A 27,482-nucleotide genomic window follows, 5' to 3' on the forward strand; every position below is an offset into this window, starting at 1 on the left:
CATTCACTAACCTCCTGCTGAGGGGTTTCCGGAGGTAAACAGATGAAAAAAACTGAAAACAGGACAAAATATAAAAGGATTGCGCATTAAGAGGGTCACATGTCTGCTACAATTATACGATTCCAGCTGTTGGTCTTTGCTTGAGTATTCAAGCCCTCGTGGACATGGGGAGCTTTCGGTGAGGGACTGAGTTGTGAAGTCAAGGGTGAGTATGAAAAATTACAAACACAACAAGCCAGTGCAGAAGAGTCAATTCACCGTGAACTTTTTGCAAGAGCCACTGAGCTCCTTTAGGTATCACCCAGAGGGATGCCATGTGGATCTGTTTCTATTGAATTGCTCTTGTTTTTTTTCAGTTAGTCTGCACTTTCGAGACGGTCCCTAAGCGATCAGTTTGCTGGCAGTGTGAGTTTTGAAGCCATACAGCCGTAGTGGAGAGTAGAAAGAGGCAGGCTCTCTCACATCTCACCGTTTCACATCCTCCCTGATACACTCACACACTCTCTCTCTTTTCCCTCACACACTTGTGCAGAAAGCCACACATCATCCCTCCTGTCACTGGAACAATGTGTACAGAGAACCTCATGACTACAGGCTGGCAACAGTAGAAGACAAAAGAACGATCCAGTGGAGAGAAGAGGGGACGATCCGGTTGGGATCTTGGAATCTGATGCTGCAGTCAGGAGCATCTGCAAGCTTAATTGTGCGACTCAACCCGAGCAGCTGTGCACAGCCCACACGCCGAAGCTGAGAGGGACAGCCGAAAACCGAGGATAGACGCGTACGCCGAGCTGACAGGGCTGGCTGATGTGGACCTACAACCTGTCAAGTTCTGGGTGAGCACTTTCATCTTCTCCATGAAAGGGGCCGTTTAGTGTGGCAAATTGGCAGTGTCCCACCTGTTATTAGGGGCTTAAATATATGGGGCTTATCGGGGGAAGTCAGACCTGTAACTTGTCATCTTTGCCATTGGGTTGACAAGGACCAGGCGGATACCGTATTTTTTCATTTAAATCAGTTGCTATTGCTTCAGGAGCTTCAAAACCATTTATGTCTAATGAAACAATTCAGCCTGCGCCCAGCTTAATTACCTCTGTGGTGTTCGTGCATGCAAATAACAAGCCTCATCATTTAAATACGCCTGCTCTGTCTTCTTTGGACGTCCCCTTCAAGGTGGTTGGTATAGTTCATCCAAAAATGATATTTACTTACAGTTATGCTGCTTACAAACCCATGTTGCATTCTTTTGTGGAACGGTATAACAAGATGTCTTAAAGAGTTGGTATGTACCACTTTTCCATTTATAGTGACCACTTCTGTTCAAAAAGGACAGAAAACACCACAAGAGCTGATTCACAAGCGAGTCGCAGGGCAGCAAAATGAGAAGAAAAAATATATAATTCTTTATATTTGAATAGCTGATAACCGATATAATGGCCGATAAATCTAAATCCAAATTTTTATATAATTTTTGAGAGCCTGATTACAAAAACAAAAGTCTCACTATTTAAAAGCCACGTCCCAAGCACACAATTATAATGTTCTCATTATAATTTTATGTAGCCTGATAGACTTATCTGTATTTTCCTTTTATTGAGGTGATTCCAATCATATTTCAAGGATTTCAAAACCATCATAGCGAACAGTGTGCATCTGAACTGTCTCAGCTGACGGAAGTAATCCATTATTTATCAGTTTTAATATATCGGCCAAACTTTCTTATCGGGCCGATAACATAAAAAATGAACCTATGTCGGCCGATACCGATATGGTGGCCGATATATCAATGCGTCCCTACTCTGCATACTTTCAAATCGCTCTCGTGGTACTTTGACCTCATGATGTCAGGTGCGTTTAATTCACTTTGGTCAGTGCAAGATGGCGAAAAACACAGCAAGACTTTTTAAATGATAAATAAAGATTGCGCATCAGGTGCTTTATTCAATTTAGGAAGGTTCTGTAATCTGAATCATTATATATTTCTATTGTAATTGTACAATGCTATAATATATTAGGGGAAAAAATTAATAATTTCATACTTTTTACTTCGCATCCATTTTTTTCTCACTGCATGTCCCCAACTGGAAAACTCTTGGCTTAAAAAAAAATTACGACTATTACGAAATTACGACATTAGTAAATAGTGCTAGTAAATGCCACATGACTTGAAAGTACCAAGTGACTTTATTCTCATTTTGAGAACTCGTCTGTGGGAATGTCACTATTCAGGCATCATATTTCCATTATAGTGTCCCTGCTCAAAGCTTAAACATCAAAACCATATTGAACACAAACTTTGATGGCAATAAAATGTGTGAGGTAATTTCATTTTGGCATTGATGGTGTTGAGGGCATTATTGAACCTGGGTTATTCAGCCCCCTCTTTCTGTAAGTGACAAGCTCTGTCTCCTGATGAAAGCGTGATGAGCAGAGAGGATTACTCTGCGTGTGGGCAGAGGAGGAGTAGGAGGAGGAGGAAAAAGACATCGCGGCTGTTGTGTTCGGATCAGTTCAGACAATATAGATCAGGCTTGCAGCTGGGAAGGAATAATCACCTTCCTGTCCAAGTTGCAATCGTCTTTTCTTCTCTATTTTGACGTATATCCGAGTGAAACGGCTTCTCGAACAAGAAAAAATGTAGGCGCCCTAACACCAGTAAACGCGTCATAAGAGAAGAGATGTTACTGCAAAAAGTGATTTGGATTCAAAATTACGAGGGCACATGAGTTTAAAAAAATAATGATGTGCACGGATAAATAATTTAAAATAAATACTGCATTATTCCGTAATAAAGTAAGAGGGGTCCATTTTGATTTCATGGGACTTTAAAGGGATAGTTCACCCAAAAATGAAAATTCTGTCATCATTTACTCTCCCTCAAGTTGTTCCAAACCTGTATGACTTTCTTTCTTCTGCTGAACACAAAAGAAGATATTTTGAAGAAAGTCGGGTAACCAAACGACTGATGGACCCCATTGACTTCCATAGTAGGAAAAAAAATACTATGGGATGTCAATGGGGACCAGCAACTGTTTAATTACCAACCTTCTTTAAAATATCTTCTTTTGTGTTCAGCAGAAGAAAGGAAATCATACAGGGTTTGGAACAACTTGATTTTTGGGTGAACTATCCCTTTAATACTGCACATACTCCTTTACTTCAATCCGCATTCATGTTATTTTTCCAGTCTTTGTGTTCTCCATTGAGCACTTGTAAACTGCCGCTGAGTTTCTTTGGTATCACATTTAATGAGCTTGAGATCCCTCTGTATCATCGCAGGACTGGGCCTCCTTCAAGTCAAAGTACAATAATTGGACACTTTAAAAAATCATGAAAAGGGGACAAAGCAGTTTTGAGTCAATCGTTAATGTTTTATTCATTGCTTTGGAACAAGGCTTTATTTTGCATATCTGAGGCTCCCGATGGAGTACAACAACATTTTTTACATGCAGCGCACATGAGTATGTTATGGTTTGCATATCAATTTCTGTTCAAAGATCACTGCATGTGAGTCTCCAGATTAAAAGATTAGTTCACCATTTCCCACTCAGTTACTCATCCTCATGTTGTTCCAAATATGTATGACTTTATTTTTTTCTGAGGGGCACAAAAGAAAATGAATTAACCGTTAATTTAAACCACTGGTGGGGTTTGTCCATATTTGACCTAAACATGGGTTGAAACAACCCAGCATTTTTTTTAGCGTGGACTAAATGACAGTAGTAGGCTAACATTGTCTGATTTGTGCTGAGGAAAGCGAGGGCAGATGTCAAGATTGTTAACAAAAAATTAGTTATATGGCTTCTGAAGGCTTTTAATATTAGTCGTATGGGCCGAAGGCTACTAATTGTAACTGCATTGAAAAGAGCAGCCAGTTCAGTTCTTTAAATATCTCCTTTTGTGTTCCACAGAAGAAAGTAGGCCTACTATAGTGCTAAATTCATGTGTTATGGTATTTACATGGTACACAAGAATATAGTCCCTGGTTCACTTTGTACTGGCAGCACTTACTGTAATTGTCCCTTTTTTGTTGCTGTTATTGCTTGAGGCAGGTCAGCCTGTGCAATGTGGGGAAATGTGACTCACATAATGCTTTCCCCGATATCTTCGCTTTTAACATGACTTATTCTTCCAATCCCTTGACATCCGACTTTCTTCCACGGGGTTCGGAGGACTGTTCCTCTGCTCAGTCATGAACTAGAATTACCTTTTCACTGTCCTTTGCTACTTTCTAATGTTCGGGGTGAGGCTCAGGTTGCATGTCTTCGGTGTCGCCCTGCATTGGGCCTTTTATTTCTGCCAGCTCTTTAATTATGTAATTGAATTAACAACCTACGCATCAAACAAGCCCTAAAGCTGTTTGTCCTCTTCTATCAAGATGAGATTGATTTGATGGGACGGTATTCGATAAGCCGTCCTCTTAATTTCCACTCATCGGTTGCTGGCAGATGGAGGTTGATTAATTTTTAAAATGTTATTCCCCAAAATAGCCTCTCTGGTTTGGAAGTCCAACCACAGGTTACACAAGAGGCTGGTATCTCACGTTAGATGGCATTAATAGATGTTTCCTGACCGCTTCGATGTTGACGTTTAATCAATTATTCATTGCGCTCTACAATTGGCCGTATCTGATAAATCCCGAGCGATGACATATTAAGGCCACGTTTTGAACGCGGCGCCTCAAAGTTTCTGCCAGACAACCCGGAGCTCGGTGTCATGAAGGGTAATGATGTGTAGAGTCTAATAACTGTATTCCGCTCATTTCCACGCATGAGACTCATAGCATCAATTTAAAGACTTCTATCTCCCCTCTGTTCTGCATTAAAGTCGTGACTCATTTCATCAGCCAATTTTACTGGCTGAGACGGAAGCAGAGAAAGCCGTTTAGCCTGCTGTCACTTCGACATAATTCATCCCATTCGCTGGAGGAATGAGTGCGATAATGACAGGGAGTGAATTTGTAGTGCCTTCGTTTTCTTTTTTTTCTTTTTCTTTTTGTGTAACTTTTTTTTTTTTAACTCTTACATGGTTTCTGAGTTGAAAGCAAATGAAACAGCAAGACGTTTATGACATTCTCAAGAATGAAGTCGTAGCATTGTGAGGTTAAATTAGAAATTTAATAGGGAATTAAGTGGTTACTAACTATTGTAATGCTACGTCTTTATTTTCCATTTTGATCTTTCTCAAAATGACTACTTTATTTACATAATTTTGAAAATCGTTATCGTATTGCTAGTTTTTCAAAATGAGTTTTTCCTAATTTTGACTTTTTTTCTCAAAATATTACTCCTTTATTCTCATAACATTCACTTTATTTTCAAAATATTACTATGACTCATTTCCACTTTATTCTATTTTGATTATTCTCAAAAAATAATAAAAAAGTATTATCTTAATTTCAACTTTATTCACAAAATATTGCCACTTTATTCTCAATGTTGACTTTACTCACAAAATATTGATTATTTATTACTTTGGTCTCCAAACATTGATGTTTTTTCTCAAAACATTGAGATTTTATTCTCAACAACGTTACAGCTTTTTTTTCCCTCGTAACGTTTTTTATTGCAATTTTATTTGATCAAAAATCTGCCTCTCTTTGAAACTTTTCTGCTGGTTTAGCTGTTGGACAATTCTACACTGTAAAAGTGATCAGTTGACTTGACTTAAATAAAGCGAGGAAACCTGTTGCCTTAAAATTAAGTAAATAAACATCATGCATAATTGAAAAAAATAAGTTATGTGGAATTGTCAAGTTCACATAACTTAAATTTTTCAATTACGCGTGAAGTTTATTACTTGATCATTTTAAGGCAATGTGTTTTCTCACTTTGTCAAGTCAACTGAACACTTTACAGTGTACTTTAGAAACATGAACAGTTTGCACACTGTTTCATCAAATATTTAGTAGTATTTCATATTTTTTCGTCCCAGTTTTTTTTTTTTTTGAAGATTCACTGCCTGTCTCCTCTGTGTAAACAAGCCGTGGTTGATCTTTTCGATTTATTCTGTAGACGAAACTGTGCCATAGTTGTTCCAGAAACTTTTGGACTTGAAGAGGCTTTGATGTCGATCGTGAGCAAATCAGCCGGTTCCCCAAGGATGGTTTAATTGTTCACGTTCCTTTATTGGATCGTCCTTGACAATATGGCGACAGATGGTGAGAGAGATCGGTTTAAACCCCACACCCTTTTGCTTCCCGTCCCCTGCGGTAGCTGTCAGAAAGACCTGGATCATTTCATCAGATGTGTTTTGTAATGACGCTCCAATTCTACACAGCAAAGTGGAATCAGCAAGAGAGTTTGTTTACACAGCATATCAAGGTGTCTTCATGCTGGCGTTCAGCAAGCGGCACTGGGGCGGCGTCCAAAAAACATTCTCTTGTGCATTGTGGAAATGGATCCGCTCTGTAGAGAGTTTGCCAGATATCGTTTTACTAGTTGTCAAATGGATGAATGATGTAGAAACAACGACTAAAGGTAATTGATTTTGTTTGTCGGTGATGGACGGGATGCCTGCAGAGCAGCTTGTCTGACCCGAGCAACAGCATCCAAGGTGGGCGGAGCTTATCTTTTCGGTGTGACACCCTCCGTACACTTGACTTCCTGCGTCTGCGTGTCGTTCGGATGCTCGCAAGGTCTCGAGGAGGCAATATAATGACCCCCATGTCAATGCATCCATCTAGGCAAGGCCGAAGTCAGAATAGACAGTGCTGATGGGACTTCAGAGGCCCTGCCATGAATTTCTCATGTGACTTAAAATAGAAAGTACAGGCAAGCTTGAACATCTCAAGCTTGTTGCCAGGCATTGATGAATTATTCAGCTATAATGGAAAACACATAGTGATCATAAAGCCACATGTGGCAGCGAATTCTTGCAACTACAAATTCTCACTTTGTTCATGTCTCCGTCTGTTTCTTTCTTTTAATGTTTCGATTTTCTTTATGTAACATGATTGGAATGTGGTAGACGGTTCATTCGTTTGATTTGACTAAATTAATCTCGTAATTCTACATCTTTATTCTCATAATTTAGATTTTTATAATTTTGACTCTTCTCAATATTGCTGTCAATCATTTTCACTTTATTCTCAAAATATGACTATACTTTTCTCAAAATATTACTGCTTTATTCTAATAATATTTCTCTTTATTCTCAAAATATTACTATTTTATGATTTTGACTTTTGTTCACAAAATATTATTCTCATAATATTACTACTCATAATTTTCACTTTATTTTTAATGACTATTTTCATAATTTTTCTCGTTTTCAAAATATTACTATACTTTTCTCAAAATATTACTCCTTTATTCTCAATTTTTACTTTTTCAAAATATTACTACTTTATTTTCATAATTTTGACTTTTGTTCACAAAATATTTCTATTCTCAAAATATTACTCCTTTTCTCATAAATTTTCACTTTATTCTCAAAATATTACTAGTTTATTTTCATAATTTTGACTTTTCTTCAAATATATTTCTATCCTCCAAATATGACTCCTTCATTTTCATGAATTTCATTTCATCCTCCATTTTGCTAGCCTGGCAAGCCAGACCTACATCAAGATGTTTGGTCTGGCAACTCACCATTGGCACGGCTCAATTCGAGGGGCGGGATAAACGGTTGTCTTTCAAATTCCCTCTGCACGCAATAGGATAGCGCTACAACCAACCAGAGCATTTTCCCACCAGCGGAGCTAGCAGATTAAACTTTTGCCGTATCTGGTCAGCAAAACTACAAACACATCTTTTTTAAGAATGACGTAAGTACCGTTCTTTGTTCTATTCTCAAAGAAAAGCTTAACTCCAAGTCCTCCAGAGTCGCGGCCAAAGCCGATTCGAAAGGCCGCTGTTCGCCAGCAGCTTCAGCCATTCTTTGTTTTCAAGCAGCAGGGAATTCACACGGAACCCTTGCAACTCTGTCGTCATTATGTTAAGCCCGCCCACCGACTCTATACATGATTTGATTGGCCTGAGTTTGATTTTTCCAGCTCGAAAGTCAACGGAGAGTTGCTAGACTACACTGGCTGCAAAATAAATTTTGCTGCCGCTAGGGTGCGTCTAGATTTCAAGGCTACAATTTTGCTACTTTTCTCAAAATATTACTCATTTATTCTCATCATTTTCACTTTCTTCTCAAAATATGGCTCTTTTCTCAAAATATTGCTCTTTTATTCTCATATTTTCCACTTTACTACTTTATTTCATAATTTTGACTTGTTCACAAAATATAACTACTTCTCAAAATATTACTCCTTATTTTCATTATTTTGACTCTTCTTAAAATGTAACTATTCTCAATTTTACCTTTATTAAAATAAATGCTAATTTATTCTCAATTCAACCTTATTTCACAAAATATAGCTAATTTATTCTCAGTATTAATTTATTGTGCTTCTTTCTTTGAATTTTTAGATGTTTTCCTCTCACACTAGCTTGGCTTTATTGTTGTGTCGATCTTTGACTAGTGTCATTGTGGAGTTTGTCTGAAAGGACATTTGTCAAGGACACAGTCAGGTTCTTCACTGTCTGTCTTCGATCAGGGGTAATGTAAAATTGCAACACTGTCAAAGTTCAAAACTGTCACGCATGAAAGGAAGCAATATTGTAATTGGGTAATCCATCTTTTTTTGTGACACGCACATCATTTCTCAGGTAAGGTCAGCTGTGCAGTTTGCTGACTGCTTTTACTGAAAGAGAAGAATGAAAAATATGTTAAATACATTTATTTTTAATTGGGAGATCTGTTTGATCAGGGATATCCATTTCGTTAATCTAATAAATTCAAAGAGAAAACAGGACATTATTTATTATTATAATCAGCTTTTTCTGGAATATTAATATAATTTGCAATGTGATTATTTTCATTACTATCTGTACACTTATATAGCAAAATATTTTTTTGCTTAAGTTAGACCTTGTTGACCATTTTATGATGCAATTATAATATTAATATTTTAATAATGATTTATAATAATTTAAGAATAATTTTATCATTTACATAAGCTTAATAATTACATATAATTATAAATTGATAGAAATACTGTTTGCAACATAGAATGTTACTGAGATGAGAAATTAAGCAGGACTTATGTATTCTCATGATATATACAATGGGAACGAAATGCCCATGTATTGAGTTTCTCTTTCTTTTTTTTAATTCTGTTATCCAATATTATATATATATATATACTTTTATTCTAGGCCTAGCTACTGAAGGATTAGTTCCTTTGCAGAAATATTAGTATTCACTGTCTCAGAAGATGAGTGTACTCAAATATGGAACTAATGTGAAGTTATAAACTTAATTAGCTCTAAAAACTTGAATCAGAAATTAATAACTAGTACTATGATAGAAAATAAAATCTGTTTGGAACAAAAAAATGATTTGCATTGTATTCAAGCAGAGTGTTTATTGTATCTTGTACACTCTTCACAACTTCTTTTGTATGTGATTTGATGAGTAACAGCCATAATTATTTACATTTGAAGATATAACAAATTATTCAGCATTTGACAAATTTTTGTCATTAGATAATGTCCTTACAATAAGTGTCATACTTAGAAATAGTGAAAAAAGATCTGCAGATCTTTTGAATTTGCAGAGCTTGCTGGAAAAAAGTACAGAGCGCTGGATTTTCTCAGTACTTTCTTCGTTCTTCATATCTCATTTCATCCTCCTTCCTCTCTCCCCTCTTAAGCCTGTTCTCAAAGAGGCCTTAGGATTGTCAGTCCTTTGCAGTGGCTCAGCGCTAATTCCCCACGAACGCCGGGGCATAGACGGTGCTCCCACCCACTGGATTTATATGGTGACAGCAAAAAGGGGAAGCTTGAGCTCTTAGGGGAGTAAAAAGGGAGCACCGGTAAGTTCCTATTGAGTCAAATGCTCCCCCAATTCCTTCTATCTTCCCATCTTTCCCCAAACCTGGCTCTGTCATGCCGTATAATTGCCCTGAGAGTAGTTTCCCAAAAATATTCATCACTGTTCTTGTGATAAAATAAGGTAAAAACAAGAGGTGTTTGTTGAACTAAGGGGCCGTTTATATGACACAATTTTTTGGCAGTTCATTTACACGACAATGCCATTTTGGGGGCCTGAAAACACGAACTTTTGAAAATAGGTTTCAAAGTGCACGTTTTTGAAAACTATACCATTGTCGCCTCAGTGTAAACCACAAAAACTTGAATTTGTGGTGACATCATGTGTATGCGTATTACATGTTCAGTCTATGGGTGCGTAGTTTTTATTTACAAAGTAACATCGCCACCTACTGGCCTGGCAGCAGAATAAAGCGTTTTTAGTCATTTTTGCAACGGGGATCGTTTTGACAACGTTGTTGTCCGCAAACTAAAAAGCCATAGAATTTGAGCTGACCTGTGTCTTTTGAATGGTTTCCTAGGTCTCCAAGAGTCTGAAGTGGGTGTTGGTCAACAGAAAGACATCAGGAAATAATATGCACACTTCACAACTTATAACGCGTATGGATTTAAAGACATATTATTTCCAAGCATTTAGCATTAGCAAGATTAAAACCTTTTTAATGTAATGTAGTGCAATTTAGTAATGGGGGATTGTAAGTATTGTAATATTTTAATGTATATTTTTGTTAATAATCCCAGATACTGTATATGTTCATCATGCTTAATGTGTACGTTCATGCAGAAATCAATTTTGTGTTAGTTCTGTTACATGTGTTGTCAGTGTGCCGTAGAAACGCCCATCTTAACGATTTCTATATATCGCTTAGCCTGCCCCAAATGTCCATACAAATTTCATGTGTGACTGATATGCTGAAAATCGGGTGACTTAAGGTCAACGTTTTGGCAGTAAGTCAGTGACGCCCTTTGTCGGTAGGGAATAGTAAGATGGCCACTCGAACACTTCCGGTGGCTTCACCGCCTGCTGGCAGTTTAGAACGCAATGAGTATTCCAGTCATTTATATAGATCAGTGGATAAATCCCACAAAACGTTAACGATGCAGCAGGTTTTACATGGGACATACTCTGCTTCTGGTAAGCCTGCTGTCGTGTGGTCTCTTTCCTAGAGACAGTGTAAGTCTGCCAGCTGTCACCGCTAGGCCACTGCTGTCTAGCCAGTGCAGAGATTAGAGCTGGTTATTGGAAACCGCAAAATCAGGCAGTGTGCCACAGGATTAAGGAAGACGCTGAAGTAGGCCAGGCTCTCATCCAGAACAAAAATACGGGGGCCACTGTCCCAGAACATCGGCCGTGTAATAAAGGTTAATCCTTCTATTTTACACCGGCACATGCCTGTCATATTTCTGTCTAGGTTGGACATTGTGTTATGCTGCCGTTCTGACAAAAATAGGTATATACTCCATGGCTTTCATTTCATTTAAGGTTATGTTCATAATTCTAGTTTGACACAGAGTGGGTGTTAAACAGCATTACTTTTGGATGCTGCTGGTGTTTTTGCGTTTTCTTAATTGCTGGTAATCAGTCTTACAATGAGATACGAGAAGCTTATTATCCAGCAAGCTTGAGGAAAGCCATTCAAGGTTTGAATTACCTCCTCTCTTGCTTAATAAAACCAAGCACTTATTTCTTGATGCCTATTTGTTGAAGGCGCTGTACACATTTCTCTAATGAAGCCTGTTGAAAAGAAAAATCGAATGTAATTGACATTATTTTTCACAATTGTGACTTTTTTCTCATATTAACAACTTTTTCTTGTAATTGCAACTTTATACTTCAGAACTGCAAGTATTTTCTCGTAACTGACACTAAATCTCACAATGGGACTTTCTCACAATTGCAACTTTATTTCTTCTCTTTATTAGTTGCGACTTTATATTTCACAATTGTGACTTTTCTTGTAATTGTCACTATATTTTGCAATGTGACTTTCTGACATTTGCGACTTTATATCTCATAATTACAGCTTTATTTCTTGTAATTGCAACTTTTGTCTCGCAATTGCAAATTTAATTTCTTCAATTATTTATTTTTTCTCGAGATTGCCACTACATCTCACAATGTGTCTATTTCTGACAATTGCGACTATATCTTGATTACAGCTTTTTCCTCATAATTGGGACTTTTATGTTTCATCGTGTGACATTCTCACAATTGCGACTTTTTTTCTCATTGTGACTCCTGTAATTGCAACTTCATATCTCAAAATTGCAACTTTTTCTCAATATTGGGACAACATATCTCAAAATGTGTCTAGTTGCAATATCTCCAGTTTTTTTACTTTGAGGCAAAACTGACTTCCATCGGCACCAATCAAAAGCCTGACTACGTCCTTTTTCAATGAGGGCTTTTTCCGCTTGTGTGTCATAATGGGTGTCCCATGTTTTGTCTGTAACTCAAGCTGAAGCATATATAGCTTATATATTTATGTATTTTCAAGAAACAAAGTTTGACTCCAAACTTAACCTCAGGCTCATTATCCTGCAACAGCTGCTGGTGTCAAATGGTTGTCACTGTGTTCTCAAATTTATACTGGTCGACTGAATGCAGTGATAAATGTATGGAGTCATGTTCTAGTATGCATTGTAAAATTTCTATCAAAAGCTAAACTAGTCAAGAAGTTACAACCTCTCTTTTTAATTCACTAAAGGGAGCCAAGAGTGTGAGTGTTTGATTTGATCAGTGTGAATTTGCCAGGCTTCATCTTTGCCATTCAGTCGAGTTCGAACTTCTCAAGGCAGTTGAACTCTACTCAGACAGAGATTAGAGCAACCATTGATTTTGAAACACTTTAAAAACAGTTTTTTCTTTGACACTCGTTTCGACAGCGAAACCTCAGTGCTTAACCCCTTAACTGTCACCCCCCCCCCCCCCCTTTTGAGCGAAGATGTGAAAATACACTCTCCAAACTTAAATGGTTGTGATTCATGAATGCTTTGGAATACCGACCTAAGGTTGGTCTCTTTTTAAAAAAGGCACTCAGCAGAAGTAAAAGCACTTCAAAAAATGAAAGTGTAAAAAAGTATAGAAGTTTAAGTTTACTGTAAATCAAATGTACTGTATTAATTTTTTTATTTTATACAAAAATATATATTTAACAAAATAGTTTTTACTATAAAACTGCTATAAAATCAACGCCACATGTCTAACCAAGTCGTGTTCCAAATTTGAAGTTATCACCACAAAAATGAAAGTTCCTATGAGATTTTGTTTAGGCGCTATACCAAATTGCATTCCTGTTACAAATTAATACATTTCTGTCATATCACTTTTATCACAAAATAGTTACCAAATATGAAACCTTGAGTCTCAGACCTTTCAGACGATATGCAATGTCAAGATTAGAAAAAAACCCCGATTTTTTCAGCGGTAGGAGCCCACTTTGAAATCAGATTAAAAGCACAGTTTCCATGGTAACGCATTGTCTGATTTCAAAACGGATGAATTTTGAGTTAAGCTTTCAAATGATACCTAATTTATGATGATTACTAAAATATGTGCTAGGAAAAAAAGGCAATAAAAAGAGCGTCTAACGTCCTGTTAGTGGGACAGTGACAGTTAAACTGCAGTTTTATAGATGCCATTATATTCTCACTGCCAGTTTATGGATTTCTAGCCTTTTTAGGTTCCATCTCCCAAACATGTTTATTCTAAAGCCTAGTGAGCTGCCTAAAGAGGCAGTATTTTAAGGGATCACAGGCATACTCTTAATATGAATTATTCTGGTTTTTAAGATACCTTGTTTTAAGCTAATGCTAATGCATTGCGCTTAAGTTCAGTAAAAATTAAGTTAGATGGTGGACGAGGAAATGTTGGTTATAAGTTGTATTTCATTCTGTAAAGAATTTTCTTATTAGAGTAGCATGCTGTTAGCTTAGCAACATGCTAACTGAGTCGCATTCTCCTGTGAGAAGTGCTGTTTTGTGAGTTGCTGCCTATGTAGTGGGCTCTGAATCAGTCACATATATAGTTCCATAATGGCTAGGATGCTGCCTATGTAGACAGCAAGGCAGCTTTCTAGTTTTTTAAATGGAGCCACTATGTCAGAGGTGAATTTGTGGGGTTTTGCCAAAGGCTTCTGATAATTGTGAGGAACGGGGTAAATTACAGAGATAAAGACTGAACATCAGCTTTCATGCAGCAGGAGAATAAGAAGCGGTTTTCACTGGTGCTTGATAACTCCAGCTAATAGTGTCTAATTGCTCTTGCTGATTTGTAAGCTGCGAGAACATTGATTAAAGGCGAATTAAAAGTCATGCACAGGGTTTGCCAACAGCCCCCTCCGGCTGTTGGCAAACCCTGTGCATGACTTTTAATTCGATTGTCCTTGCAGCTGCTGCAACTTGCAGGAAAGTATGGCAAATCTCAACCAAAGGTCACGCTTTGACTGAATGAACATCTAGCTTATCTATTAGCCCATTAGCTCAGTGCTGCACTAAGATCCTGTGCAAGTAATATGCATTTCAGGTGATCCAATGAGTGTAAATCTATTTGTAGCTATTTGCATTTGTAGCATCAATGCTAATCAGTCCTGATGTGTTCTGGCCTTCTTAAAAGGTTATTAAACAGGACTAAAGTTATTCTTCAAAAGAATCAGGGGAAGTAAATCTATTTCTCTATCAGATATTGTAAATTTTGTACAATTTTTTTTTTTTGTGACCGTGTTTCCAAAATCACATGCTATAAATCCAAATCCACTCTCATGGAAAGCTAAGCTAACCTTGGCCAGGCAGTCTGAAGTGATTCGTTTTGACAGGGTTAGAATGCCAGCCAGTGAAGGGTGTCATCTAATCCATTCAAGCCAAAGAGACGACCGCAGGACAGCGTCCAACCTCCGCATTGTGACCTAGCTAGGCCATGGCCTTTTCTGACACTGCCCAAAGACATTTCTCATGCAATACCAGGCTTCACGCTGCTTCAGCTCTCGCGTCTTTCTAATTAAAAGCTTATGCAACTTCAGTGTTATATTCGCCCCCTAATGGAATGCGTTGTAATTTTATTGCCTTGTGTTTACATGTAATTGGCCCCAAGGGTCAATTGTGCCAATGAATTGGCAGTTAGGATAAGTATCTCGAGAGGTTCATGGTGGAAGGCATCATAATTAGATGCGTCCTTTCTTGCATGAGTATGGTTTTTTTTTTATTACTTTTAACGCTTTTCATTTGTTCTTGGCATTTTTTCCCTTGACTTTTAAAAAATCTAGACTTTTAAGACTTTTATGAAGACTGCATATGTGATAATTAATCTCTGGGTAGTTTGGTAAGGATATCTCTTTTATTTATATATTTAATTTATTTTGTAATATTTTGATCTATATAAAAGTTTATAGTTTGGATACACTGATGTCTACGGTAGCAATTAAAATAGAGTAAATCACCTTTTGAAAGTAACTTGATGCCCTAAATAAAGGTTGTACATTGTTACACCGGTAGGTGGCGACAAGTGACTGTTAAAAAATGTATTTGTCATTGAATCATTTATTTAAGAGATTCGTTCAAAAACACTGATTCAACCAGTAATGCTTCATTACTGGATGAATCAGCGTTTTTGAATGAATTTGAGGTGAAGTATTTATGAGTGAGCCATTAAATCATTCATTCAAACCAATTTTTTTTAATAATTTTTTTTTTTTTTTTTACATTTTTAAATGTTATTATGGGGTATTATGGCACACTTAACTAGTTACTTTGGAATATGTGTCCATATTCCGCTTAGTTTTATATGATTTTATTACATACTCACAAGTTGATGGTGTTTCATGCTAGCGGTCAAATTCATAACATCGAGTCATGGTAATAAATGCTTTAAGTTGACACCGCACACCGTGTGTAATCACAATCTTTATACCACTGCTGTAATCCTCTTAATTTATTTCCTCAGCTTTGAGCATCCCTAACACATCAAGTGACTAGCAGCACTCCTGTCAGTGCCGTGTCTCAATTTGCAGGGGCTTACAGAGAGGATGTTAATTTACGGGTACTGTTGACTGTGCCCAAATGCCAGGGGTGTCATACATGGCTGACCTACTTTACTCCCTGTCCACATGCATGCTGACTGCAGTGCTGCTAGGACCTGGACTACCCAGTGGAACTCATTAGCCACTGCGTAAATACAAGGAGAACCGAACTTGTGATATACAGAAGCGGAAGGTCATTTATATATGGTGGAAAATATTGTGTGGTGTGCGTTTTGACATTTTAAAGATGATGCCATAGGCTCAAATTAATTTAATAAATATAAATATAATAAATTCGGAAATGTGGGCTCTCTTGGACGTGTTGTGCTGAGTTAAACCTGATGAGTCATGCCATAATGGAGTATGACATTCACCATCATTGTAATCTGAGCTACTTCACTGAACACCCTCCAGTGACTTGTGAATGTTGAAAAACAAAAAACAAGATGTTAATAATGAGTAACTTACATTTTAGATGAACTATTTCCAGTTTGAACTTAAAACGGAAATAGCTCAGAACGAACCACAGGAAAATCAACCAGAAGTGATGTTTCATTCCTGAATTAAATGAATGTAAATGTGTTTTTGAATGACACGCTGAATGATTCAATTACTCAATATCAAAGACAGCCTCTTGTTTACTTGCCAAAATGAATCAGTGTTTTAAACGATTGGTTATAGTAAATGATTCACTGACTCATAAAGACACCCAGCTAACAATGTTTGGTTCCCAGAACATTCTGAGAATGTTAGTTTTTGTTTCCCGGAACGTTCCAAAAAATGCATTTTTAAGATTCCTTTTTGGTTGGCCAGGAAAGTTTTCTTCACGGAAATAGAATGTTCTTTTTAGGTTTGCAAAAATATAAGCTAAAAACAACCAGTAGTGAACATTCTATATGGGTTCTCCTTGGGTTATTCGAAAAAACCTCCCTGAAATGTTCTGGAAAGAATATTTTATGGTTATAAAAAAATAATCTTTACAGAACATTCTGTGTAGCTTATCTTTAAGTTAGTCTATATATATATATATAAACTCACTGCAATGTTCTGGGAAGGTTACTTATTTGGTTCCCAAAAAATAACCAAATGTGAACCATATGGGAACGTTCTGTGGTTTTTTTTTTTTTTTAACAAATGGGTTTTAGTGAATGATTCAGTGACTTACTTATAATAAACAATCTTGTTTAATTTTTAAATGAATTTATTTTTTAACAAATCAATGGTAAATAAGTCATTGACTTGTTCATGAAGACAAATCACTTGTCGCCACCATCTATATTAGCGCCGTAATTTGCAGAAAGAATTGCTAAATTCCCACCTACTAATCCCAGTGCTGTTGGAGTGAATATCGACAATATTTGCCAGAACTAAATATTATACTTAAAAAATGCTAACATGCTTATGCAAAGTGTGAATGGCCTAACATTTTAATATGAGTGCCAAAATAAATATGCTTTCAGTTTGTGATAAAGGCTCATGTGATCATTGTTCAGTAAAGGCAAATGGACCTTTAACGACAAAATCATTAGATTGCAACTCAAAGTTGCGCTTTAATACTGGTGTATATTGAAGACTTTCCATGGTGTAAATGAGTCAGATGGCCTGAAGGCTGTGAGTCAGACAAAACTGTGAGAATGGCAAGAGTTGCGGCATTGGTTTCTCTCCATTTTTCACATACGTGTGACTTTTTGGCCAACAGCCATTGTTTTCAATGCCATTATCAACATCCTGTGGAGAAACTGTGCGAGAATATGCCAGTGGAAAGTGGCTGTAAATAGCGTTTGTTCATCTGGTAATGAAACTAAATGGCACTTTTATTAATCGAGAACTGTATATTCTCTCAAGGTCAAGACATTTTGGCCTTCGTCACATACAGTATGTGACCCTGGATCTCAAAACCAGTCACAAGTCGCATGGGTGTATTTGTAGCAATAGCCAACAATACATTGTATCGGTCAAAATTATTCTTTTATGGCAAAAATCATTAGGATATTAAGTAAAGATCATGTTCCATGAAGATATTTTGTAAATTTCCTATCGTAAACATATAAAGCATTTCTTTTTGTGAGTGAATGCAGCAGAATCGCAAACATAAATGGACAACTTTATCTTTAAAGTTGTCCATTTATGTTCGTGATTCTGCTGCATTTACTCAATGTTTTGATTTTTTTTGCACCCTCAGATTCCATATTTTCAAATAGTTGTATCTCGGCCAAATATTGTCCTATCCTAACAAACTGGTAATCTTATTTATTCAGCTTTCATGTGATCACTGAAAACAACGCTATGAAGATGATGCCAGCAATGGTTGTCCGTTTACGTTCTGCTGTCTTGATTCCCACATTTAGTCAGTACCAATCCAACTTTTTAACCTAATTATCCAGCTTCTACATCTTAGCTGGAGCCAAGGATCAGATCATCTAACCCGACTTCAATGAGCCAAGATAAAACCAGCATTAAGCGCCTTGCCAAGCAGCTGTCAGGTAGAGCATACATCAATTTATTCACAGGATTGTGAGCCAATAAAAGAGCGAATGTTCAAGTCTTTACATCACTATTCTTGTTGGAGGAGGTCCATCAAGGAGCCGTGGTTAGTGTCTTTGTTCTAATAGGTCATGTTCATAGACCATGATAATCTAAATAATTCATCCCATCAGGAAACTGAGCAATGCCAATCAATAGTAGCATTGTGGCCTTTCTATTCTCACCTGTATTAAATATGCATGTTAAACAAGTCATGTTCCCAGTTTGCGGTGAGCCATTGTCTTTCTTCCCTGAAACACAATTGATATTCTATCCCCTCAAGAGTTGTGTGTGGTTGTTCTGCGCTGCTTCTACAATAGCTTGTCATCGCTTATTAGCTTTTAGCTGATTAGCATGTCTGTTCATGAACCAGATCAGGTGAAGTTTCATGAATGCTTTTAAACCTTCCTTTGTTTAAGGTGATATGATTTTATTCATGTTCACATTCTTACGTTAAAACTGAAACATACAGTGCATATATTTATTTATTTAAACAACAGCCAGTCATATCATGATTTCGGTTTTATTTACAACTAAACTGTTTGTAGTTTTAGAACGTAAATTTGGTATAAACATGCTTTCCAAACATCAGCCTCAACTGAGTTGCGATTTTTGAGTGGGACTGACTTTTTTCAGAGTCGGGATCGTTTTCCAGGGCCGTGTTGAAACGTGACATTTTCAACTGCTGTTAAATTTTCGATTACTTTCTGATCTGTATCTTTATATAATTTGCTAATACTCTTGTCTTTCCAAACCTGTATGGCTATTTCTTCTGTGGAACATAATAGATCATTTGAATAATGTTTTTGTCGACACAATGTAAGTCAATGGGGTCCAAAATAACAACAACATTTGGACCCCATTGACTTTCATTGTATGAACAAAAAAATGTTTTTTTTTTCAAAATATCATCATCTGTGTTCCACAAAAGAACGAAAGTTGTTCAGGTTTGTAATGACGAGTCATTTTGTGCTCAAAATTACTAAAGCCGTAATTGTTTGCTTTTTGCTCTTTCAGCATTTCGCAGTCTCTGCTCCTTGTTTGTCATCTCCTTGAACTCCCAAACGTCTGCTGAATCCACTAACATCCCTGGTCTCAGTTGGCTCCTGTTCTCCAGCTAAGACACTGATGCCCTTGTCAGCTTTTGTTTGGCCAAGGGTACCGTTGCCTCTTTGGAGTACGTCTTCCCCTTGAGACGGCCCCTCCAGGGAGTCCACATTCACCCTGAGCATCTGTCATTTGCCCCTTCCTCATCCTCGCTCCGCTTCATCCCAACTGACTGTCTCCTTACTGGCCACTGTAAGGTTTCCCCGAGCTGCAGATGATAGATGGGCTTGCGGAGCAGCGAGAGACAGAATGAGGAGGATATGTACGGTTATGTAAAGAGATGTGTGGGCAGCATTTGAAATCGATGTGAGTTGAAGAGTGCCATCAGCAGCACTAAACTAGTGCAGATCCAGTGGTGAAAAATGGGAAAGTTGACGCCTCCACACACTTCCCTTCAGCTTACGGCCACTCCATGAGTTCTCGCACCTGCCCTAGAGTTTTTTTCCCCTTCCAGTGTGTGCGCGTTCATTATTCCTTTTTATGTGCTTTCTCACTAATTAAGGTACTAGGTTGCCTTAATTGCTCCCGGTCCGTATCATCTGCTTAATTGTTTTTTCCCCCAATCCCAGATAGACTTTTCTCTCTGATGTTTGTGCGATTTCAGTCTGCGCTTATGCTGCTATTTTTTTCTTTCTCATCATTAAACCTGGTCTTGTTTATATCCTGAATTCGACAGGAACATCAAGCACCACCTAGTTACATGTTTTTCCCACTCAAAACAAGTACTCCTTCAAAAATGTTGAATGTTTTTCATTCCTTTTCACTTCGTCTTGCTCTAGTATGGTTCCACAGGATGCGTTAATTTAAGGATTCTTATGGTTGCATAAAGAGACGAAAGATAAAAAAGTACCCCAAAAGTACACTTAAATTAAGTCAATTAAAGACTTAAAATGGTCAATTAAACTTGGGTCATACTTAATTTATCATTGCATTTGATAACAAAATATCAAACTAGTGTTATTTTAGTATTATTTATTTACTATTATAGTATTTTTAATATTTTGAATTAGCTTTTGTTTTATTTTATCAGTTTTCATTTTAATAGTTTATTGTCTACAGCTTTATTTCAATTAACGAAAAATATTTTTTATAGTTTTATTTTTATTTTTATTTAACAATAACACTGTTAAGTAACATTTATTTTAAAGAAATATAACACACTTTTCAACCAAAGCACTCCCCAAAAAATTTAGTTTGTTAAAAATTTGGCTATTTGTGGTTTTCAAATGTGAACAGAACATGGTTAATGTGATTGACTACACACTTAAAATCACCAGTTGGTGAGATATTTAGCTTTTAATGCAATTTAGACATTTGTACGTGTGATTAGAATGTCCAAGTACTTATTTGGGTCCTATTTTAGATTTTGCAGCAGTGTTTTTCCTTTTTTATATATATATATTTTAGAACATTGACGTTCTCTTGTATCAATATTTTATGTATTAACCAGCCTCTCAACAGCTGTTATGGGGAAAAACACTAATTGCTTGATTTGCCCTTCACGTATCGACTAACAGCTGTTATGTAATTCTCAGGTGACATGCTACCTTGCTGAGGTGAACAACAGAGCAAAGAGGTAGCAGTGTCTCTCATTTACTCCTGACAATATCAGGTCGAGGCCAGATCCATTTACATTCCATGGCAGATAAAGCTAAAATTGGAACTAAAATGTATTTCAAAATTGTTACAGATGAATTTTTACTCACTCTCATGTCATTCTAAACCTGTATGACTGACATCTGTGGAACAAAATATATTTTGAAAAAGTGTTTTTTGTCCATACAATGAAAGTCAATGGGGTCCAGTGTTGGTTTTGGGCTCTATTAATGTTAATTGTATGGACAAGAAACTTTCTTCAAAAATATCATCTTTTGTGTTCTCCAGAAGAAAATAAAGTCATACAGGTTTGGAATGACATGAGAGTGAGTAAATGTTGACCGAAAGTACATTTTGGTGTAAATTATTAATTTTGGTTTAAAAGATCCTTTCAGGGGGCAATATCATTTTAAATGTATGTTTTAAAACTATGCAATAATATAGTTAGAGCACCTATCTTCCAGCAATCTGGAGTTATTGCACGTCAGCATGACACATAAATTCATATGGGAGCACTTTCCTGAAGACAATTAAATTTAATAAGCTGTTGAAAAATGGTTTGTTGACATCTCTGAGGGGGAGAGACGTTGGGGGTGGAAAGAAAAGTGGCAGGGTGTTAATCGTTGCCTATAATATTAGTATTCATGATTTTCTGACATAATGACCCATGACACCTGAGTCATAGTCAGGTGTAGTTTTCTATTCACCCCACTCACGTCACTGCTGATTGTTTGAAGCAGTTGTCTATGCTGATTGGACAGCTTCTTAGTGTCAACTGATATGGGTTTGAACCAGGGGCTGTTCATGTGTTTGGGTTACCAGAGATGATGGGGGAGGGAGAAGAAGAGTTGTGCGGGGGAACATCTTGAAGTACCACTGTTAAATGTTCAATAATATCTTGGTACTCAGAGATTGGACTAATAAACTTCTGAACCCAAGGTGAGTCTCATTATGTTAAGCTTTAGCACCAGTGTGGGCCTAAATGTTCAAGATTTGATTAAAAATGCACTGACTGGGATGTCTTCGATTGACATTATCAAGTTGACATTAAAATATTTAGCTATGTATTTTTATTGAAATGCTAACTAGCAGAAATCGGCATAATCATAGTAACTTTGAAGCCATTCCTATCTCAAAGACTGTTTAGAGTACATTTATTTCGTGGCTTATAAAGATGAAAAAATAAGTCATGATCTTAAAGAGGGAGTTAAGCCATCTGAGATTTTTGAATGTTCATGTGTAAAATGCTCATGACATACTTGTTCTCCTTTTATTTTTTAGTCAAGTTTAGTCAAGAAACTATCAAGTTTCTGTTTCATATTGCATTTAAACTTAACCACTTGATGTTTCAGTGGCTTACAGTTTAAATACCTGTTCTTACCAAGACAAAGTTGGCCATAAAATTTGGTGCAATATCATCATCCAACTTGTCTGCTCAGAAATATGCAAACACAATGTTAGATGGGGTGAATGGAAATGCAAATTCACTTCCTGACAGTAGGTGGTGGTTATAGAAAAGCAGAAATACCCCAGTTAGGTACACAAAGTAGTGCTGAGCCTTATTTGTGTTTTGTTTGTAGTTTAAATTCATTAAAATTGCAGTTTTACTGCAAGAAATTGTCTGAAAATGTGTTGCATCCAGCAAAACTTTTTTATGGCCTATGTTTTTTAAAACAACTTTATATATAATTCAGGGTGTCCGCGGGGTCTTAAGCATTGTGTAAAATTTAGGAGGATCTTTTGACAGAAATGCAATATCATATACATATGTCTTGACTGGTGTATAAAGACCTTACTTATTAATGAACTGTTATGGTTTTATTACTGTACCTTAGAATGAGCTATTTCTATCTACATACACCGTGAGTCCCCTTACGTTGAAATGCGCCGACATGTTTCTACAGTGTCCCTGAACAGACAAAACGCGTTTCGTCACGATGTTGTTCTTTATGCAAAAGAAGCTAAAAGAAGAAGCTAGCTAAAGTCAGTGAATAAAACACTGACACAATGATGAACAAGTAACCTAATGAATAATTAAGTAAACCTAATTTCTTAATTTATCTTTGTAAAGAAACCTCATCTTTTCCTGTCGGCCACCCTAACTTCTGTTGGTTGCAGTTCGCAATCTCACCACTAGATGCCGCTAAAAATTACACAGTGCACCTTTAAATTTTGTATCATCTTTTCATTATGTATATTAGTCCAAAGAATTGTACTAATTTGTCAATTAATTCTCTTTTGCTTCGTTCCCACCCTTCTGAATTATGTTGCATTGATAAGGAATTATCACAAACTAAGACTGTTTAGTTGTGCTATCTTACAATCAATATATGTCGCCGATGTAACCGGTTAAAACTTGAAGTGGTGATGAGGTCTTAAAATGAATGGAAACTTGAAAGAGTCTTAAAAAAAGGTCTTAAATTTTTTATTTTTTTATTTAACTCCATGATTCCTGTATATACCCTGTAGTTATACATGCTCGTACATACATGTTGGTGAGAAATGGGTAGGCTTTTTTTACGCTAAGAAGTGTTTTTTTAGAAGTGGTTATAGTTGAGAGTTGCAAAAATCATGATTCATCAATACCTGTTTTTTTGTGTTCTTGTCTCTAGGTGTGAGGTGCAGTGATTCAGCCCCTGTAAGGTAGGGAAGGGGCATGGCGGGTTGTCCATGCCTGAGCTTACCGGGGCTGCTTGTGCTCCTAACCGCTGCATCCATAACACATGGTCAGAGCTGCCCACAGCGCTGTGACTGCATCTCTCATCAGAGAGCTGTAATGTGCCAGAACAAGCGCCTGGGATCTATTCCTGGGGGCATCCCGGTTGACACACGGCTCCTGGATCTAAGCTGCAACAGTTTACGCTGGGTGGAGTACAATGAATTGGCGACTCTCTCAAGACTTGAGGAGCTAGACTTGAGTGAGAATCTCATCAGTGTATTGGAGCCTAATGCCTTCTCCAGCTTGCTTAATCTTAGAGTGTTGCGTCTGCGAGCCAACCAGCTTAAACTCGTGCCCATGGGTGCCTTTTCACGTCTCACCAACCTCACCACTCTGGACCTAAGTGGGAATAAACTGGTCATCCTGTTAGACTTCACCTTCCAGGACTTGAGGAACCTCCGCAATTTGGAAGTTGGTGATAATGACCTGGTGTACATTTCAAACAAGGCTTTCCTGGGATTGGTTGGACTCCGGGAGCTGACCATCGAGAGGTGCAATCTGACTTCTATAACTGGACAGTCTCTTTCCTACCTTCGAGGATTGGTGACTCTTCGATTACGCTACCTCAGTATCTCTTCGTTGGAAGAGCAGAACTTTCGCAAACTGGGTGGACTGCGGGCTCTTGAGATTGACCATTGGCCCTTCCTTGAGTACATCTCTCCGCACAGCTTCCAAGGTCTCAACCTGTCTTGGCTCTCAATTACCAATACCAACATTTCCACCGTGCCTACGGGTGCTCTTCGCAACCTGATTCACTTGGCTAGCCTCAATCTGTCTTACAACCCCATCTCGGTTCTTGAGTCCTGGGCCTTGAGGGACCTTGTCCGCTTGAAAGAACTGCACCTAGTTGGTACCAACTTGATATCAGTGCAGCCCTATGGTCTTGGAGGCCTGCAACAGATACGGTTGCTCAACTTGTCGAACAATGGGTTGGTGACCTTGGAGGAGGGATCCTTCCACTCGGTCAATACGCTGGAGACGTTACGTGTAGATGGGAATCCTTTGTCCTGTGACTGCCGCCTACTGTGGATCCTGCAGCGCCGTAAGACCCTCAACTTCAACGGAAAGTCGCCCATTTGCGCCACACCCTTGGAAGTGCGAGGAAAAGCACTTAGTACCTTTTCGGACTCTGCGCTCTTTGACCATTTCACCTGTCAGCGGCCCAAAATTCGTAACCGCAAGCTGCAACAGATGACGGCACGTGAAGGCCAGGTAGTGTCGTTTGTATGTAGAGCAGATGGAGACCCAACTCCGGTCATCTTTTGGATTTCACCTCAGCGCCGACGTATCACCACCAAGAGTACTGGGAGAATCATTGTCCTGCCTGAAGGTACGTTGGAGATCCGTTACGCCCAGGTAACAGACAGCGGCACTTACATCTGCATAGCAAGCAATGCTGGTGGCAACGATACCTACTTTGCCACCCTGACAGTCAGTGGATTGCCACTGGATGGTGCTCTGGCAGCGAATCGCACCTACTATGTGGGTGATCTTAATGACACTAACTTAAATGACACGCGTGTCTTCCTGAAGTTCACATTGGATCTTAAGACCATCCTGGTGTCCACAGCAATGGGTTGTATTATGTTTTTGGGTGTTGTGCTTTTCTGTTTCATTCTCTTGTTTGTGTGGAGCCGAGGACGAGGTCAACACAAGAACAATTTCTCAGTAGAGTATTCATTCAGAAAGGTAGATGGTCCGGCTGCCAGTGGGGGTCAAGGAGGAGCACGAAAGTTTAACATGAAGATGATATAAATTGGACAGTTTGAAGGGGTAAAGCACACATTATTGTTATTTCAAACTGGAATATATTTCTAATACCAGTCCTGCGAATAGCTATAGGTCCAGATTTTAAGACACAGAGGGTTTTAATGGGAGTAATGTAGTTACTGAGAGGTACTTTACATCAGCAGTTAATTATAATCTAACATTACTTTTGGGGTTTTGGGACATTTATTAAGACAATTATTAAGACATTTATGATGAATTGCATCTGTGTGGGGTTGGCTGGCATTAGGGACTCATTTTGAACTTTTTTCATGTGAGAAGGCCAAGCTTGTAGTAATGTGTAATGACTATTACAAAAAAGAATTTCCTTTAGAATGAAAAGAGAGTTCAAGTGTGCTCTTAATATTTTGGATGTTATTGTGGGATTTAGAAATATTTTTAATTTAGTAATAGTTAATGATTATTAAATGGGTGCTTTCTGCTTGCCAAGAAATTGCCAAGTCCCTCCAAAGTAAATAAAAAAAAATGGTACATTATTGCATTTTGCCTAAGCAATTGAATTTAAGTGTCCAATGGTCTGTAGGCATGGGCATATATTTCACACTGCCAATGAAACAAGGATTTGTTGTTGGAATAGCTTCAAATCTCAACCTGTTAACCACTGGGTTGCTAGAAGACCGTTTAAAGAATTAAAACGGTTTAATTAAATCTTAGTTGATTTTATTTGCTCTGGATAATGAGGCCTGGTAACGACTGCTTCTATATTACACTGCCACCTACTTCTGAGTCATGCCCGCATAAAGTTAAACGCGCACACATACAAAGGTACTGTAGTTCCAAAATAAAAAGCACATTGTATTTATAAAGCATTACCTATTTATCAGCTAAACACCAATAGCCTCAGTATCTACACTGGGTTGAAGACATTTTGTATCTTATTGTATATATTGATGTTTTGTGTGTACATTTTGGTGCCCTGTTTTAATTGTCAAATTAATGTGAAATACTTTTATTCAATATAACATGTTCTTAAATTAATCAAAGATGATGTGTGAAACTCTTTAAAAGAAATCTGAGCATTTTATTACTGGTGGTGACGATAAAAATGGTCTTTATGCCTCTTCTATGTAAAGTGTGTAAAAGGGAATGTCAATCATCAATTGTTTCATGTTATTTTGCATGAGTACAAAGTGGGAAACAATACAATCAAAGATAGCTTTTTCTGTACAAGTCACTGATCCTTTGATCCATCATGGAGTTCTTATGCTTATATTGTCTGTTTATGAATGGTATTTTTGAGGCGTTGGACACAAAATTTTCCCTGCTCAAGTGCTGCCGCTTAAAATGAAACAGGAAGGCACTTTACAAAGCTCTTCTGCTGCCCCCTAATGTTAAATTATGTCAGTTTAAAGAACACAGGGTTTCAGGCTCAACCTTATTGCCTTCTATTGGTCAATCTAAGCTTAAAATAATTAGATTATCAGATCTGTTTGAGCAGATCAATACGCCCTGTCTTATTTTAAGCAGCATTGTATGTACATTGCAAAACTGCCATAATTTGTCATCAACTACTGTAAAACTAATTAAACTAAGCTTTTTTGATATTTTTTGTAAAAAAAAAATCATTTTACAGTTTTATTTTAATGTAAAATAAATGGGGATCCACAACATTTTTATGTTCTAGCTGTTTTTATTCTTAATTATGTTAAGAATATTGTTCTTATATTGTACTAATAACAAATATGCTGTTTATAAAAGCATGTATCTCAATCCCTGTGTTGGAATTTCTTCTTTTTCTGATTCTTCATGTCTATATCACAAGCAAGGCTATAAATCAATCTAGGTTTTTTGACTAATTTATGTAATCTAATAAATTTATCTCAAAGGACAGAGCTTCTTTAAAGGTTCTCA

General features: G+C 37.4%; 1 protein-coding gene across 6 annotated transcripts; it reads left to right on the forward strand.

The window, feature by feature from the left end:
• lingo3a (leucine rich repeat and Ig domain containing 3a) lies at window positions 1-27,340 on the forward strand. Of its 6 annotated transcripts, XM_079891274.1 has the most exons (4): window positions 1-205; window positions 357-405; window positions 533-836; window positions 23,737-27,339. In XM_079891274.1, the coding sequence occupies exon 4, from the start codon at window positions 23,781-23,783 to the stop codon at window positions 25,596-25,598; it is 1,818 nt and encodes a 605-aa protein (XP_079747400.1). In that variant the 5' UTR covers window positions 1-205; window positions 357-405; window positions 533-836; window positions 23,737-23,780; the 3' UTR covers window positions 25,599-27,339. The 6 variants fall into 6 exon arrangements, with proteins under 6 accessions (XP_079747400.1, XP_079747402.1, XP_079747401.1 ...); XM_079891276.1 differs by lacking the exon at window positions 357-405; XM_079891275.1 differs by lacking the exon at window positions 1-205 and having other exon boundaries at window positions 212-405.
• The last annotated feature ends 142 nt before the right edge of the window (window positions 27,341-27,482 follow it).

Source organism: Squalius cephalus (assembly GCF_949319135.1).
Source record: "Squalius cephalus genome assembly, chromosome: 13".
NCBI classification, from domain to species: Eukaryota; Metazoa; Chordata; class Actinopteri; order Cypriniformes; family Leuciscidae; genus Squalius; species Squalius cephalus.

Excerpts from the sequence above, each read along its gene's own strand:
- lingo3a (XM_079891274.1), top strand. The coding sequence starts at position 23,781 with ATGGCGGGTTGTCCATGCCTGAGCTTACCGGGGCTGCTTGTGCTCCTA.